This window comes from Oryx dammah, unplaced genomic scaffold (assembly GCF_014754425.2).
Source record: "Oryx dammah isolate SB20612 unplaced genomic scaffold, SCBI_Odam_1.1 HiC_scaffold_10, whole genome shotgun sequence".
NCBI lineage: Eukaryota > Metazoa > Chordata > Mammalia > Artiodactyla > Bovidae > Oryx > Oryx dammah.
This window is the reverse complement of record NW_024070194.1, coordinates 36,602,293-36,618,964: the sequence shown is the minus strand read 5'-3', so window position 1 is coordinate 36,618,964 and position 16,672 is coordinate 36,602,293. Positions and strand designations below refer to the sequence as shown.

At 40.5% G+C, this 16,672-nt stretch overlaps 1 protein-coding gene across 17 annotated transcripts in view; it reads right to left on the bottom strand.

The window, feature by feature from the left end:
• Positions 1-601: 601 nt before the first annotated feature.
• Positions 602-16,672, bottom strand: part of ZMYND11 (zinc finger MYND-type containing 11) — a 73,994-nt gene continuing 57,923 nt past the window's right edge. For 10 of the 17 annotated variants that reach the window (XM_040247936.1, XM_040247931.1, XM_040247941.1 and 7 more), the window contains 11 exons: positions 15,372-15,449; positions 14,832-14,924; positions 12,114-12,201; positions 11,573-11,628; positions 10,382-10,459; positions 9,449-9,567; positions 6,563-6,770; positions 6,130-6,198; positions 5,092-5,364; positions 4,599-4,784; positions 602-2,890 (listed from right to left, as the gene is read on the bottom strand). In XM_040247936.1, the coding sequence (XP_040103870.1) occupies positions 2,768-2,890; positions 4,599-4,784; positions 5,092-5,364; positions 6,130-6,198; positions 6,563-6,770; positions 9,449-9,567; positions 10,382-10,459; positions 11,573-11,628; positions 12,114-12,201; positions 14,832-14,924; positions 15,372-15,449 (1,371 nt within the window). In that variant the 3' untranslated portion in view covers positions 602-2,767. The remainder of the gene's footprint in view (positions 2,891-4,598; positions 4,785-5,091; positions 5,365-6,129; positions 6,199-6,562; positions 6,771-9,448; positions 9,568-10,381; positions 10,460-11,572; positions 11,629-12,113; positions 12,202-14,831; positions 14,925-15,371; positions 15,450-16,672) is intronic. The other 7 variants (XM_040247939.1, XM_040247935.1, XM_040247945.1 and 4 more) reach the window with 3 other exon arrangements.

Below are 16,672 nucleotides of genomic sequence, written 5' to 3'. Positions count from 1 at the left end.
CAGATCTGTTTATTTCCATCAGTAATGCAGTGCCTTTGAAAGGATGGCCTCATCAGCAACACTTGGGAACTTGTTAGCAATGAAAGTGGGGGAGGGGAGAGGACAGCAGTGTTCGTTTGAACAAGCCCTCTTGTGATCCTGATGTCAGAAATTTGAGAACCACTGAATGAGATGGGGAGGTAAAGAGACAGTCAGGCCACATCTGCATCGTGGTTTGGGCAGGAGGGTGATGCTGGCTTGAACTGAGATCACCATTGTGGGAACTGGTTGGAGTGAAGTGAGAACGAGATGATGGATTGAGTCTGGATATATTGAAATCAATGTTATTGACTAATTTCAAGCGTTTATTGAACAATTTTCTATCTGTATGTTCAGCCTAAAGGTCAAGAAAAAGGGCTTTATAGTCAAACTTGAATTTTTTGAGAACTGGTAAAAGTAAATCCAACTTTACATAATGTTTAAGAGAACTGTTTTTAACACATTGATTTTATATAAAGTTAAAAAGTCACCAGTGGATAGCCAACAGTATATGATTACTATGTGATATACCTGTGTTTGTTTTGGTCTAGGGAAATGGACTAAATCAACAATTTATTAAAGGCAGTTTTTTTAAATACATTTATTAACCAATGTTAACACATTAAATGAGTCTATATATTGCTAGTCAGAGCAGCTTACAAAATGCCAGAATGCATCGAAGAACTGGACAGCCACAATGAGTAACTACAATGTGCATAGTGGCTAAGCTCAACACCTTGATATAGCTTTATGATTTGCAGAAAATTTTTAATAATGATTCCTAAACAATCAATTGTAATTTTACCTAAAACTTTTACAAAACCAGGCCACAATCTCTTTTTTTTAATTTTGTTTTTTTTTTTTAAACACACAGTTTTCACGCTGTAGTAACTTGGAAATGTGCAACCGTGTCAACGGAGACAAAAAAGCCAAAGTAACACGAGTCTTACTTTCATGCAGCTATCGGTAAATAGTACACACTCTGGAATGATTTCACACCAAAAATAGTTCCACAATAACTTGCTCTCATAGGGGTGGATCGAAGTTTTAAAACTTGGAAAACAATCAGAGAAGGTAAGTGTTCTCAGTTACGTCGTCTGCACCAGACCACGGCACTGTGGGCGATGTTGACAAGTCACACAGCAACGAGGAGGGACCGAGAATGCCACGTGCCTGCATAGTTCAGGGACGGTGTTGACGTGTGGCTACCAGACAGGTCCTCCAAGCCACTGGGCACCACTGGGCAGTAGCTTGTCGATTAACTTGTGTCACCACCATCTGCAACAGCATCAGGACTGGGTGGGTGATTATTTCACAGAAGACTGGGGTACATTTTTGTCTTTAGAGTGACCCTGACAAACCTGGAGAAAACTTTTTGAAAGGTTTTTTCTCCTGATTCTCTCACTTACATTGTGTGTAATTGCTTTAATAAATATCAAAGGTGTAAATAAATATTTACAAATTATTTCTCTAACCTTAAAAATAACTAAATGATAAATGGGAATTTGCCTTGGTCTAAGATCAGTCTTTGAAAAAACATAAATTGTGAGGGTTTGTTTTTTTTTAAAATTAAGGTTTCCTGGCTGTATTTTATATATCTATGTATAAAAAAATTATTTAACTATCGATCCATTCCTATTGGTAATGCTTCTTAATCCAGACATTCCGCAAAATACAGACTTTTTACAAATCACGGCATCTTTAATACAAGAAAATTAACATGCATTATTCTTCATTCTGTGTACAGTGATGGAGTTCATTAGTAGGTGATGATCCATTACTACAAACATAACGGCTTCTGTGAAACTTAAGTGCTTTCTTTCCTTTCAGTATTAACTTACGATAGAAGAGGTGACACCAGATAGTAGGCAATCAGATGACACTTGGGGAGGGAAGGGAAGCATTAAAGAAATCTGTATGCCTCATCTATAATTTTATGTATGGATAAAGGTAGTTTTTGGCTTTTTATTTTTGTTGTTTATTTTGTTACAAGCACTCATGTTAGGACAAAGATGAAATGTGCAAACTTTAAAATTTAAATATTCATTTTCTCTAAGATCCAGCTCAGTAAAAGATTACCCCAGTTCCCTGCAATTTTAAACTACAAGATCAAAGCTAATAATTTGTTATAAAAGTTATATATTGAAAAGAAATAATGAAAAACACAATTGGGAAATATTTAAGAAAAAATATGCAGGACTAGCACCTGCTGTGTCAACCCTGTTCCCTAAATTCAATCATATACCCACTGGCATAACCAATAGATAATGCCTTTAAACAGTAAAGTAAGCTGAACAAAACCAGCTCAACAAGGTTAAGAAATAAATTTCACATCAAGGTAGTATGTTTTATTTCTGAAACAGTTCTGTAGTTCTTACATTCAGATCTATTTTAAATGTTTCTTTGTTAAACTCACTTGTAATTCACCTGTTTTTTAAAGATCTGTTGTTTAAAGGTTAAAATCTCTGTAAAACCTAAAAATGTTTTAAAATTTGCTGAAAATGCAACAAACTCTCAATTAAAATTTATTTAAAATAATACCCTCCACTGATGTTACTTTTACCCCCTGAAAAACTCCAGAGGAGCGTTAACAAAAGATTTAAACTACTGTGCAAAATTTCTTCACGAAAAGTGTTTAAAGGCTGGTGCAAAATGGGAAGCAAATTCTAAACAATTTTGGCTTCTTGAAACAAAAACCGCTGTGTCTGAGAGGAATAGTCGTCAGTGATTCTCCAGGAAGAGCCAGCCTTCATCTTTTCCGGCGACAGGTGCGCTTGTGCTCCGCGTGCCAGTGCTCCTGCTGGCACTTGATGGAGCAGTACGATGTGTTCCAGCAGCAGTGGTACATGGCCTCCTCCTCACAGTTGTAGCACTGCAGCAAGAAACCGTGACCAGCAGGTAAACGACACTGGGTACAACTACAGACTTTAAAACTGTGCTTTCAAAGATCTTTCTGACTCAAGTGTAAACTAGGATCACCAAGAACATCAGAACACAGTTTCTGTCCTGAGCCGGACAGTAGGGAAACAATGGGCTGACTGAGGCTCAGCACGCAGTCATTATCAGCAAACTCAAGCTTACTAGGCATATCCACTTCTTCCATCTGTACTAGGTCATTAACAGCAGCAGCACACAAGCATAAGTAATTTCTCTTTTCCTAAAAAAGTCTGAAGGTTCTGAAAAGCTGACGGAGCAGCAGCACAAGGACTCCTCCCCGGCCCCCCCCCCACCCCCCACACACAACAGCTCCGCTGCACAATCCAGAGGGACTGTTTTGGAACTCTGAGGTCTGGGGAAGGGTGGAACAATAAGGTACGGTCACTGGTCATTTTGGCTCTTAGCACTGAAACAGCTACCTCTTCCCCACCTGCAGCCCCAGATGGCTGTGCATGGAGCCCCCTGAGGTGTCCTGCAGACTGCTGCTTCTGGTTACAGTTGGGCGGGCCACTGTATTAACAGTTGCACCCCTCCCCCACCCACCACAAGTCCTCCCTCTGAAGTGACTTCCCTTCTGCAAGCCACTCAAAATCAATTGCACATATGGGGGGAATTAGGAAGTCAATGTGCAAACCCAAGGAGAGGCTTAGAAAAGACCTAAGACATTTAATTTACACCTCAGTCTGATCCTGGGAACAGACAGCCATAACAATCAAAGAAACAGCAATAGCAAACTATGATAAAGGGGAGAAAATGAGTTCCAGTTACCATATTATTAGACTCAAATGTTTAGTGTTCAACAAGGAAAAAAAAAATCACAAGGCATACAAAGAAGCAGGAAGTATGACCATTCAAAGGAAAAAGAATAACAAACTGTCCATGTAAAAAACCTACTGGCAAATATACTAGACAAAGACTTTAAAACACCTATTAAAGAAGAGCAAAGAACTACAGGAAGATATGGAGAAAGTCAAGAAAACGATGTATGAGCAAACTGAAAATATCAATAAAAAGATACTGATGGAAACCAAAAACCAGACTTGCAGCTGAGAAGCCCGTTAACTGAAGTGAAAAATGACTGGAGGGATTCAAAGGCAGATGTGAGCCCAAGACGACAGGTAGATGGAGATGAACAAGAAGGGGAGAAGACTGTGGAAGAGCAGACAGCCTAAGACCCACAGGGCACCTCCTTGGTGACTGTCAGATCTTACGTTAGAGACCAGTGAGATGTTACTTTTATAAAGCAGAAGTAATCAATTTAATGTAAAGTGCAGTAAAATCTGAAAATCCTTAGTTTGCTATTATGATACTTACATTTACAATTTTATAAGTTAATATCACCTATCAGGGCCAGCCCACTTATCAAAATAAAATACCTGCATAGATGGAAAAGTTGTATAAATTATATATATTATGTCCCAAAGTATCAGAATCTCAATGTAACAAAATAATATTGAGCAAATATTGAGAAATGTGGGATCTGGAGTTAAAATACAGTTTAAGTTAATTAAAGTTGACAGTTTCACATTAGACTGTATTTCAGGATTTTACATATGCCATATAGATCTTTCTGAATTAATTTTATCATACCTATGGTATTGTTTTTTTCATAAATCAGATTCTAAGAAAATAGTGGTATTTACCCACTGCTTCTTCTTGGTCTGAGAAATTAGTTGTTTGTGCTGTGTTGCTAGCTTCTTGATTTCCTCTACAAATTCTTCTTTACACTTTTCCTTTACTTGCTTACATTTTCTGTCCATCTCACCCTGCATATTGGCTACAGCTTTATTTACAGCTTGTCTTTTTTCTTCTTCCATTTCAGAACGCAGCTGAGATGAAAAAAAAGTTAACCCACAGTACGTCAGCTCATAATTTACACAAACCATTCAGCAAAACCTTAATATATAGTTTCTACTTAACTGATGTACCTTTTCCCTTTATTTCATTAAGGGCTATAAAATAATTAGGTGAGAAAAGTACCTGTTATTTAAAATATTATAAAAAGATGTTTTATTCCTTGTTTTAAAGAGCTGCTACCTGGTTGATGCCTAAGCGACGTAAAACCACAACAGGAAGACTATTCACCTAACCCACCCGTGTGTCTGAAGGCAGCGCTGGCACTGAGGGCTGTGTTACCTTTTCTAGAGCTTCTCGTACAACTCTTTCAGTTTCTCGCTTGTGATCAGACTTCATTCGGTCTTTAAAGTCATTGAAAATTTTGGTGTACTTGTCATGGCACATGCTTTGACACACTCCATCACTGGTGGTCTGGGTGCTTCGATGCAGCATTCTTGGGGAAGAGGCACTTAACTTCTTGGTCTGAGTTGACACAGAAACTTTTTCGATTGGCTGAGGCATCGTTGGGATTTCCTGGCTGGAACTTACAGCTTCCGTTTCAGGCTCTGGTTCCTAAAGGATAAGGGAAGTGCCACAGAATTTACTAGTTCAAAAGCAAGCTCGATCCAAAAAAAAACAGTGATACAAACAGCCATACAACTTGTTTAAACAATCATGTAAGAAAATGGAAAATTCTTTTGTGTATTTGACCACAATTCAAAATAAAAAAAAATTAAAACACATGCAATTTATAGGTACAACCATTCTACAGGAACTTCATTTACAATTCCATTAAATATTAATATTATGGTGTTTCCTTTCAAAGGAGACTAAACAAAAAGTTTTACTGTGTAAGATCGTTAGAATTTATCATTATTTCTTTGGATGAGATTCATAAACAAATACCCTAGATCACACCTCACTGAGTATGTGGTAATACTGTGCCCTGGTTTTAAAATGTACCTGGATTATAGAATTGTAAAAGCCTGAACTTAGCCATAGTTTCTTTCAGTTTTCAAATGCTGGTCTCATTGATCTGCTGGATAAACACTAAAAATTGTTTTTTATTAGTGCCATGAGAAAATACCAGTGTTCCCAGACAGTGCAGCAAAAGGCTGTCCCACTTAGCCAGATGTGGTCAATGCTGCTTAACTGGATGCTCCCGTGTGTTACTCTAGTGACAGGGCAGCGGGCAGTCTGGGTCCAACTTAGTTGCTATCCTGGGACCGATGGCAATCCTTTTTGCAAGTTACCTGTCAGAAGCACTGCCTGGATCACAACTGTGAAAGTATTTCCTGTTTCACTTGTCACCTGGACACTGCAAGGTGGGCAACTTACTTCTTTTTTGGGTTCCACACTTTGATTACGTCGTCCTTTTTTTGCTCTTGGTTCTTGGGTGACCTTTAGCTGTGGACATCATAAAAGTAACAGCACGTTACTCCAGACACCACAAAACACTTCTCTGCTGGAAGACTAGCCATGAACCCACAGGGGAGAGGTGGGCACCTGCTGTGTCCCTCTCACATTAGCTCTTTCAAGGCCACCTGGTCGGCCCTCACTGAGTGACTCGCTCTTTCACTGTGCTGGTCGAGCCCGGATGAGTGGTGGCGGCTTCTGTGGACTAGGACTGTGTCTGCTTTGTTTCCCAGCGCACTTGACAAATGTTGTGTGAGTGTGAAAGGAGGCAGTCACAACCTGCTCATTCCACGCCAGTGCGTCCTGGCACCCGCACCTCGGAACACAGCTGACAGGTTCTCGCTGGCGCCCTCACCTGCTCATTGCTGGTGGAGGAGATGCTGGACTCTGCCTCCTCCTCCCCTCGGTCCTCATTCTTGGACTTCCAAAACCTCCCTTCGCGGAGGAAGCGCTGGTGTAGCTCCAGTTCGTCACAGGCCTTCTTCCACCCCATACTGCGCTTAACATGCAGCCGGTGAACATTGACTGTGATGTCCTGTATGTTCTCAGAAGGAATCCAGGCCCTGAAAAGGGATGGTTAGAAGTTTCCCAAATGGCAGAAACTCTGTGCATTGTAAAGCAGTTTGTGACTTGAATAAAAACTTTTACCAAGTAGAAAAAAGGTGAATTGACTCGTTTTTCACAGTCATCAAAGTAAAGTCCTCAGGGTGAGAATGACTCATAAGCCTTTTTTAAAGTGTTCAACATCTCATTGTTTTGAATGCTACAAATTATTCAAAATCTAGCTACTTGCATGTTAGAACTATAGAAAGCGAAAGTCGCTCAGTTGTTTCCAACTCTTTGCAACTCCAAGGACTATACAGTCCATGAATTCTCCAGGCCAGAATACTGGAGTGGGTAGCCTTTCCTTTCTCAGGGGATCTTCCCACCCCAGGGATCGAACCCAGGTCTCCTGCACTGCAGGCGGATTCTTTACCAGCTGAGCCACAAGGGAAGCCCAAGAATACTGGAGTGGGTAGCCGATCCCTTCTCCAGTGGATCTTCCTGACCTAGCAATCGAACTGAGGTCTCCTGCATTGCAGGCGGATTCTTTACCAGCTGAGCTACCAGGGAAGCTACAGAGTCATTTATAAATGCCCAGAAGTGTTCATGACACAGTTACATATAAAATGAGGTCATCACATCCCTATTCATTAGATGGACCGTGACTAACAAGTGGGAAAGTGTATACCATTCTGCAACCAAGCACTCAGTTGTGAACCCACAGCTGATCTACAACTACATCTGGCTCTGTCGGGAAGAAAGCTAGAATAGAAACTGAAGAAAATCTTCCTGGGTACTAATCACTTACTGGCCTTAGTCTCCCACTGCAGCGCTGCATCCACTCACCTGGGGCTGACCATGGGCCAGTGAAAGCACCACAGAGTGTACAGTCCTAGGACTGTTCCTGCCTCATCTGACAGCTGGTGGAGATGTCGCCCAGATGGGCTGAAGGTAAGCTATTAATTAGCAGCTGGAACCCAGCGAGGGTCCTAATGGTTAGGTTTCCTAATAATTATGCTAGCGCGTCTACATGCATTGCCACTGCCCTGAACTGAGAAACAAGGAGGAGCAACGCAGCGTATACAGTCTAGGTGACTCTGGACACGAGGAGAGAGGGATGTCAGCAGTGAGAGGATATGAGGTGGGACACAGCACTAGGAATAAACCAGGATTTACTGTTTCCAGTCTTACTATGAAGTTACAGAAATACTAGACCTGAAACTGTTCTGAAGGCATCAGAGAATCCTAGCATATATGCCTAATGTTATAAACGCAGACTTCTAACTTGCTTGCATAAACTATTTGCTTTAGAATTTAAAACCACATTTTAAATATACAATAATCCATATGGTTACATGCTAATGACAGCTAAAATTGTTAAATTTGAACTTATTTATAAATATTACATTAACAGTGTCATCTGACAGTGCTATATTAGAAACCAAAGTAAACTACACTTGAGGAAAAGTGCAAATACAATTTTGCTTGTGGAAGAGTTCCTTGCCATTAAATCCTGTATTCTTATTTACTCTTTCAGTCAGCAAACATTTACTGGGCAATAAAAAACTGTTAAAACACTTTTTAAAAGCAGTATGTTTTTGAGGGGGATTTCCATCATAAGCAGTGCTGACTACCTGGAATGAACTTGTGACCTAGGAGAGAATTTTATCCTGTTAAATTATGTATCCCTTGGATTTAATAAAACTGAATGAATATTCTTAATGTGAGACCTTATTAAGTCTCAATGCAATTCATACAAAATATCTATTCTCTCAATCATCTCCATTACTATAGATAATCAGGTTTCAAGTTTGAGACATGCAGTCTGATCTACACTATAAAAGGCAAACAGAACACACCCCACAATTTAAATAAAAAGAGAGAAAATTGGATCTGGCTATACCTACACATCTGTCAATCCGAATTCAGAATTTTCTGAATCTGTGCACAGTAAGATGGGCCGCGATCTGACAGGATGTGCCCCTTCTTTCTTGCCTGTGCCATCCACCCTCCAACCACAGGCAGCATGAAGAGTCAGCGCTGCAGACATGCATGCTCACAGACCTGCTCACCAGGACAAAGCATCACAACCTGCTCTGTGCTTGGGAGGCAGCAGCAGGCTCTGGTTTGAGCATGTGGAGGGATAGTCCATAATCATGTCTCTACCTTTTCTCTCCCCACTAGGTGCAGAGATATGAGGAACCAGCTAAAGAATATCTACTATATTTATTCATGGTGATCTCTGCATAACGGTTCTTCACTTTTCTAAATTAACCGTTAATGAAATTCAAAACACTAAGTCAAAGTTCTTTTCTCATATCCATTCTTAGATCACAAGACCCACACTCTCCTATACTCCTGAGCTGATTATTTCTGTCTATGACTCTGACAGAACCTTGAAAAGTTGGTAGAAACTCCCACAAGGACAATACAATTCTGTGAAAGGGACCATCCTGAGAAGCTCTCCACTTAATTCCCACCATTGACACCCTTCTGAGTTCACCCTTCTAAATTCTGCTACTGAAACTGTCCCATTAAGGTGCCCAGTCAAGTTATGTGCTGGTTTGTTTTTTAATTTAAAATACACTTCACATTGTTCGTGATGGCAAAGTACCCAGAGCACCGGGAACTGCAGGCCTGGGTCCACCTCAGGGCTCCTGAAAGCCCGGGGTGATGGTGGCTCGTGGGTCATGACTACCTCTGGTGATGGTGACCAAAGAAGCGGACGTCGACCTGGTTGTCCTCTTTCTGCATGACTTTGGCCGGCCAGAATCCAAAGCCTTTCATCTTAGCCCAGACCAGCTCATGATTAGGTATCTGGAAATAAAATGTTTTATCTTGTCATATTACTTGTAAAGTATTAAATACAAGTATATCATTAATACTGACCTACTTAGGTATAATATTTGCAACACTTCTTTTATAAGCCTAAACACACAGAATGTACCCCCACCCCAGGACTGACTGATTTTTGCCTCCAAGAAAAACACCAAAAAATTAAAATTTCCATAAGCAATGTGGAATGAAAAGAATCTCCTGACAGCCCATGGAATTCTGGAAGGAAACCAAGACCCATGTGAGTACCAAAGGCAAAGTGAAAACCCTAACTTTGCTTCATGAAAAATAGTCCAACCCTGGAAGCTTGTAAGAAATGGGAGATTTTCAGGCCCTCCTCCCAACCTACTAAGTCAGAGATGCAGATTATGAGACCGTCAGGTGCCTGAAGAGCACAGTAATGTCTCAGGAAGTGGGAGCTCTCAGGCAGGCTCTTATACCCTCGTGGGGGGGAGAGGAGAAACCTTTGACACTAACATGTCATTCTAGGGGAAATCACACAGCTATACATATAGACTTAGATTTCTTGTGAGATAATGAAATTTTTTATTTATTAAGGGATTTGATGTTTATTCCTATTCTTAAAGTTCTCATTTTAAAGTCAGAAATGGATACTGATCCCAAGTTGTTTTTTTCCTATGTTTCAGTTTTCTATACTCATTAAAACCATGATATGAAGAGAAATATTTAGAAGGATTATAATCTTTAAGCAAATTGGAATAAAATTCCTTAGAGCAGTACATCAGAGACACTGAAGAGGTTGAAAAAAAAAAGAAAATCTCAAAATTTCACATACACAAGGATAGCAGAACCAGTTGTCAGGACGAGCATTTGATAAATAGAAGCAATTCTTACAAAGCTGCAGTTCATCCAGCTGAAAAAGAAAAGTAACTATTTAGCCTCCATAAAATAGATGCATGCACAAAAATAGATAGAGGCATGTAAATCAGCATTCTCTTTCATGTTTGCAGTCTTCAATTTTAAGCTTCAAAGTTGAATTCTCCAATGCCACTTTGTCTGAACTTCCCAAGAGGGCCCAGAGTACACTCGGAAGAGCAGACTGATTCCTCAGGGCGCACTGCATCTGCCCTTGGCTCCCCAGCCTCACCGGTACCTTCCAGTTCAACACACAGATGAAAGGCTATTTCCCCAGAAATGTCTTCTTGATATGCCCACAGAAAATACCCACTACCAATAAAAGCGGCCCTTACTCTGCCTCATTCTCCATTTTAGTTCTGTTTTCTTTCACATTGTCTGTAACTTTTGTAAAGGAACTAATTTGTCTCTCCTTTTCCTGAGTCTCCTTCCTCAGAACACAGCTGTATGAGCAGGAAGCCAGCATCCTGACCCCTATTTCATTCCTAACACAGCACATAGCACACACTCAATAAACATGTTTAATGAATGGAAAAGTCATATCATAAATGGAATAAAGAAACAAAACTTTTTATATAAATTGAGACACTTCTGCAAAGATAATATGGTTATAGATGAATGTTTTAAATAAGAAAGGCCACCCAAAAAAATCTTTCCTAAATATATATTTCATATATTGTTAATTATGAATGCTGATGTTGGGTTGCTTTTTTGCCTGTGTAGTGTAGTAAGAACTCAAATTTGTATCTTTCATTCAAAGACGGTAACATTTATTGAGTGCCTGCCCAGTGCAACACACTTGCATGCAGGCATATTAACTAATTCACTTTAGGGTAGTTACGGAAAACAATTTCCTCTTGTTCTCACTAGAAGTTACTTAGTAACTAAGTCTAATTCCCAGAATCAGAGTCTCTGAGAACAGTTCTGCCAGAACTCTACCCCTCCCCCCAACCCCCTCTCTCTGTTTGCATTATACACCACGTATGTCAAACATGGAAATACGATTGTATTTAAAGAAATGGCAAAACTAAAATGTACATATCAGAATGGAATTCTAAAACAGGTTAGTGTAGGAAACAGCAAGCATTCAGGTGTTAGGTGTGGACAGTACCTCATGACAGGTGTCTTTATAGAGCATCCGTGCTATGTCTGCTTGCTCACTGTCTGCTGTAATTATAAAGACAGATATCTATCACCAGTAATCACAGGACCACCAGGAAACACAAGACTACCAAAATTCATATAGCCATTTAAATTTTCTTTCAGTTTAACAAAAGTGGACATATACCACGGAAAATAAAAACATGTATTTAAAATATAATTCAGGCAGTAAAAGAAAAGTAAATAGGCAGCTTTAATTTTATATTCAACACAACTTAATACTCTCAGTATAGACTGGCCTCTTTAACTACTTTTGAATGAGGGGATATTGAAGGGAAAAAACAAATACTAGAGTTCTGCTTTTGGCCAGTCAATCCTATAAGCTATATGTAGTTATCTATATTACTAAATATTTTTAAGTTTAAACCCTAACATTATTACTGATAGATTGTTCAGGTATTGTTTTAGTGTAATGTTTTATAAAAGATATTTCTCCACATGCAATGTAAACATATGAATAAAAAAAAACTACACAAAAAAGAATATTGAACCTCCATAGAAAATGACTGTGTTGTGGAGAAGCAACTGAGCGTCAGCTTTGAACTCTTCATAACTTCGGTATTTCCCTTCGTTCACTTTCTGCAGAGGGAAAAAAACCAAAATGGCCAATGGTTAATAGTGAAAACACTTGCCATCAATTTAACAGTGTTAGAGTGTGGGAAACAGCAAGATTTTCCAGAATGGCATTACGACTGCTCCTGTGTCTACTGCTCCTGTGTCCATACTGACAGAATGTTCATAAAAGAAACCCACAACTCTGTCTACCAGGATGGTGAAGTGCGGAAGGTCCCATACTCTCAGTCACGTTGTTACTGCAGCGTGAACATCTCATCTGTAACAATGATAAAAGCTGCAGCTAAGTGCTGTAACGTAATGAAAGCTTTGGTAGTGGGGTTGATGAGACCTAACTACACATGTACCATGTAGGGAATATGCCAGGCACAGGCCTGGACTATAATGAACAGGGCTTCTTGGAAAAGAATGATTTTCTCAGCAACTCTCTTAGGGCTCTGGTTTCGAGAACAGTCACTAATATGAAAAGTAAAAGTCGCTCAGTTGTGTCCGACTCTTTGTGACCCTGTAGACTACACAGTCCATGGGATTCTCCAGGCCAGAATACTGGAGTGGGTAGCCGTTCCCTTCTCCAGGGGATCTTCCCAACCCAGGGATCAAACCCAGGTCTCTTGCATTGCAGGTGGATTCTTTACCATCTGAGCCACCAGAGAAGCGCAAACCATTTATATAAGTCAGGAAAATAAAATTGAAAGAAGAAAGAGCTGTTAGCCTCTGTGACAGATTACCACAAAGAAGACAAGGCAATTCTGAATTAGAGCAAGGTGGCTGACATAGTTTAAAATCAAGTCCTCGCTGGTCCTCTGCACACCAAGACAGTCGATGGCGTCTCTCTGGCATCGAGGGTCACAGGGCTCTTCCATGAGCACTGATACCCAAACTCCACCCTGAGTGTCTCACGGTCTTTGGCTCAGGGGCGCAAGGTACCACCAAGCTGCCTGCCTGCCTGCACCCAGGTAGGCACACGCACACCCAGCAGTCCTCATGCATCATCACAGCTCGCATTTAGGTTTCCAGCGTAAACCTTTGGAAGCATAAAAACCAGGTCTTCCTCCTCTTCATTTCCTTCAGGGTGCTTCTGCTCATGGTCAGCACTTGCTAATAAGACACCCTCAGCCCCGCTACTGAGCTCGCTGAACTGAGGGAGTCAAACTGCAGAATGTGGGGGCACCACGGCGGGAGGGCAGGAGGGATGGCCAGGCTCTTCACTGTTCTCAGAGGTTACGCAGTGTAAGGGTAAGAGGTAAAATTAAAATTGTTTGTGTTTATGAACAACCTTCACTTGCCCATTTCTTCCACTAAAATAATATACCTTCAGTTTTTCCAGCTATTAAGCAGATTAAGGAATGAGCAGATGATTTAAAATTACTCCAAGCCTCTTGATGAAAGTGAAAGAGGAGAGCAAAAACGTTGGCTTAAAGCTCAACATTCAGAAAACCAAGATCATGGCATCCGGTCCCATCACTTCATGGGAAATAGATGGGGAAACAGTGGAAACAGTGTCAGACTTTATTTTGGGGGGCCCCAAAATCACTGCAGATGGTGACTGCAGCCATGAAATTAAAAGACACTTACTCCTTGGAAGAAAAGTTATGACCAACCTAGACAGTATATTCAAAAGCAGAGACATTATTTTGCTGACTAAGGTCTGTCTAGTCAAGGCTATGGTTTTTCCCGTGGTCATGTATGGATGTGAGAGTTGGACTGTGAAGAAGGCTGAGCGCTGAAGAATTGATGCTTTTGAACTGTGGTGTTGGAGAAGACTCTTGAGGGTCCGTTGGACAGCAAGGAGATGAAACCAGTCCATTCTGAAGGAGATCAACCCTGGGATTTCTTTGGAAGGAATGATGCTAAAGCTGAAACTCCAGTACTTTGGCCACCTCATGTGAAGAGTTGACTCATTGGAAAAGCCTCTGATGCTGGGAGGGATTGGGGGCAGGAGGAGAAGGGGACAACAGAGGATGAGATGGCTGGATGGCATCACGGACTCGATGGACGTGAGTCTGAGTGAACTCCGGGAGATGGTGGTGGACAGGAAAGCCTGGCGTGCTGCGATTCATGGGGTCGCAAAGAGTCGGACACAACTGAGTGACTAAACTGAAGTGAACTGAACTGATGGCCAACCGTAAGATTTTAAAACTCAAATGATACATAAGTTTAGAATTGGTATATCTGCAAATCTAACTGGAAGCACATCAAAATGTTCATTGTATTTGTAATTAAATATTAACAAACCCATTAACAGTCTTCAGCTAAGTAGGCAAAATCAAGAACTTCACTAGAGAAATTAAGTTTTCTAGTTAAAATCTGCTTTGTTCAAGTGCATGTCATTGTTCCCCAAGACCTGAGATCACATCTACGCTCTAATCTTCCCTGGGGAGAAACTCCCAAGTGCTGCCGCTGAGCCCAGGAAGACACAGCTGCATGGTGACTGCATCTGGAACGTTACACTGATCAGGCTGTAAGATATTTTCTTTAATCAGCAAGTGTCAAGAATCTACAGGTTGCTTAAAACAAAGACTCTTAAAAGATGACCCCTGCTGAGCACCAGCAGGTGGGCATGCCCCTCACAAGGACAGCTGCGAGGCAGGAGTGGGGGCAGCTGCACAGCCAGGGCTGTGCTTGGCGAGCCTTACCTCCTGTATAGCAGGGACATCCACCGCCGAGTGCACCAGCCGCCGGTACATGGGGTGTTTGTTGTCCTTCCCCTTTTTATTAAGGTCAATAGCCTGAAAGGTCATGAGACACGTCAGTTTAAATGTGGCTAGAGAGAGGGGTAAAACATCAATTTCTAAACAATAAGTACCTGAGAACTTAACGAAAGATGTACATGCACTATAATATGGCATTCCTTAAGGTTTGAGTAGAAAGAACAGTTATTTTGAAAAATTCAGTTTCATTTTAAAGACCTAAGTATCAATGAAAATGTTCTTTCTGATAAATGGAAGTTTAAAATGTAAATGTTTCTAATCTAATGCAGCTAAAGAAATGCCTGTGTTGAAAACAAAGAGGAAACAAATCTAAGAGCATTTTATAGAACTATTCAGAGCACAAAAACACGAGACAGCAGTGGTTTCCACCCTTCATTCTGCACTACATGTACTTGCTAGTTGTCAGTCAGGAACTCTGAAAGAAAATACATACTTTAGGTGATTCTAAGAGCCCTCAGAACTTACCCTCTCCTTCATGCGGGAGACGATGAACCTGAGGTACGTGCTCATCTCTTGCTTGTTGGTGTTTTTCTTCTTGACGCTCTGTTGGAAACAGAGAAGGCCAAGATAAAAATCTGATCATTTGTAAGTCTATATTCTTGCTAAAGATGTCTGTATATAAAAGATTATAGTATGCAAATATAGATTTTCTTAAACGATGTAATATTTCCAACACATCTTCAAAATTTGCATACCAAAAGTAGCGTTTAATGTAACAATGTAAGAATCAGCAAATATACTGTCCTTAACACAATACCTCAGAGAATTATGCATTTTTCTTTTCTTGATGTTTTAAAATTTCAGTTTTCAGATGATAAAAAATAATGACAATAACAACAAAATAACAATAATGATGTAATGTAGAATCACTTATTTTATTTAAAAAAATCAATGAGCTGAAATCCTTTAAGGGATATTTTAAAATAACAATGCTGAACGGTGAATTTCAATATAACATTATTCTCTATTAAAAAGGTTATTAAAAGTCTGTCACTTAGGAATTATGTACACTGATGCACACACATCTACATGTCTACTTTGAAGTGTTATGGGTCTCTTCAGTAATAACTTCAATTTCCATTAGTCTTGCCTAAAAGCTAATTAGGTTTCTTAATTTCTCTCTCAGAAAACTTAACTTCACATGAATTAAAGAAGGATTTTACCTTTAATGTCACTTCTAGACAGCTAGGAAACAAGGACCAATGTTCCCAACTTCTTAGTTGAGGCTAAGACAACCACGAGAGACACTGGACCATAAGCAGACCTCCCTGCAGAGGACAGAGCAGTCTGGCCCACTACTGAATAAATGCTGTAGCTTTTTCAGGCTGCTACATTATGAGTCTCTACCCAGTGACATTATTACTTACTCCCCTAAGAACTTTACACATAGGAAGTCATCTCAATAATGCTAAATATGATGGAAGGAGCAAAGTTTTCTCGTGTAAATGACAAACCTTTGCTATGGCTTAACCAAGTGCTTATACATTCACAGCACGAAAGCATCTGAGTCAAAAGTGGAAACCGTCCTCTGAGCTGAGAAGCAGTTTCGCACAGTTCATGCCTGGCGCCATCGCCGCCCCCTCCCCAGACTCTCTGGGGTGTGGCTGGTGCTCTCCCTGCTCAGCTGTACTCCAAGACCGTCTGAGTAAACAGCCTTACTGTTTACCATCTACAGACTGCAGAACACATTTCTCACCCTGGCCACACTCCAGATACACTGGTGGGCTCCCACCCCGAGCATCTGAACTGGAATTTCCAGGCAAAGG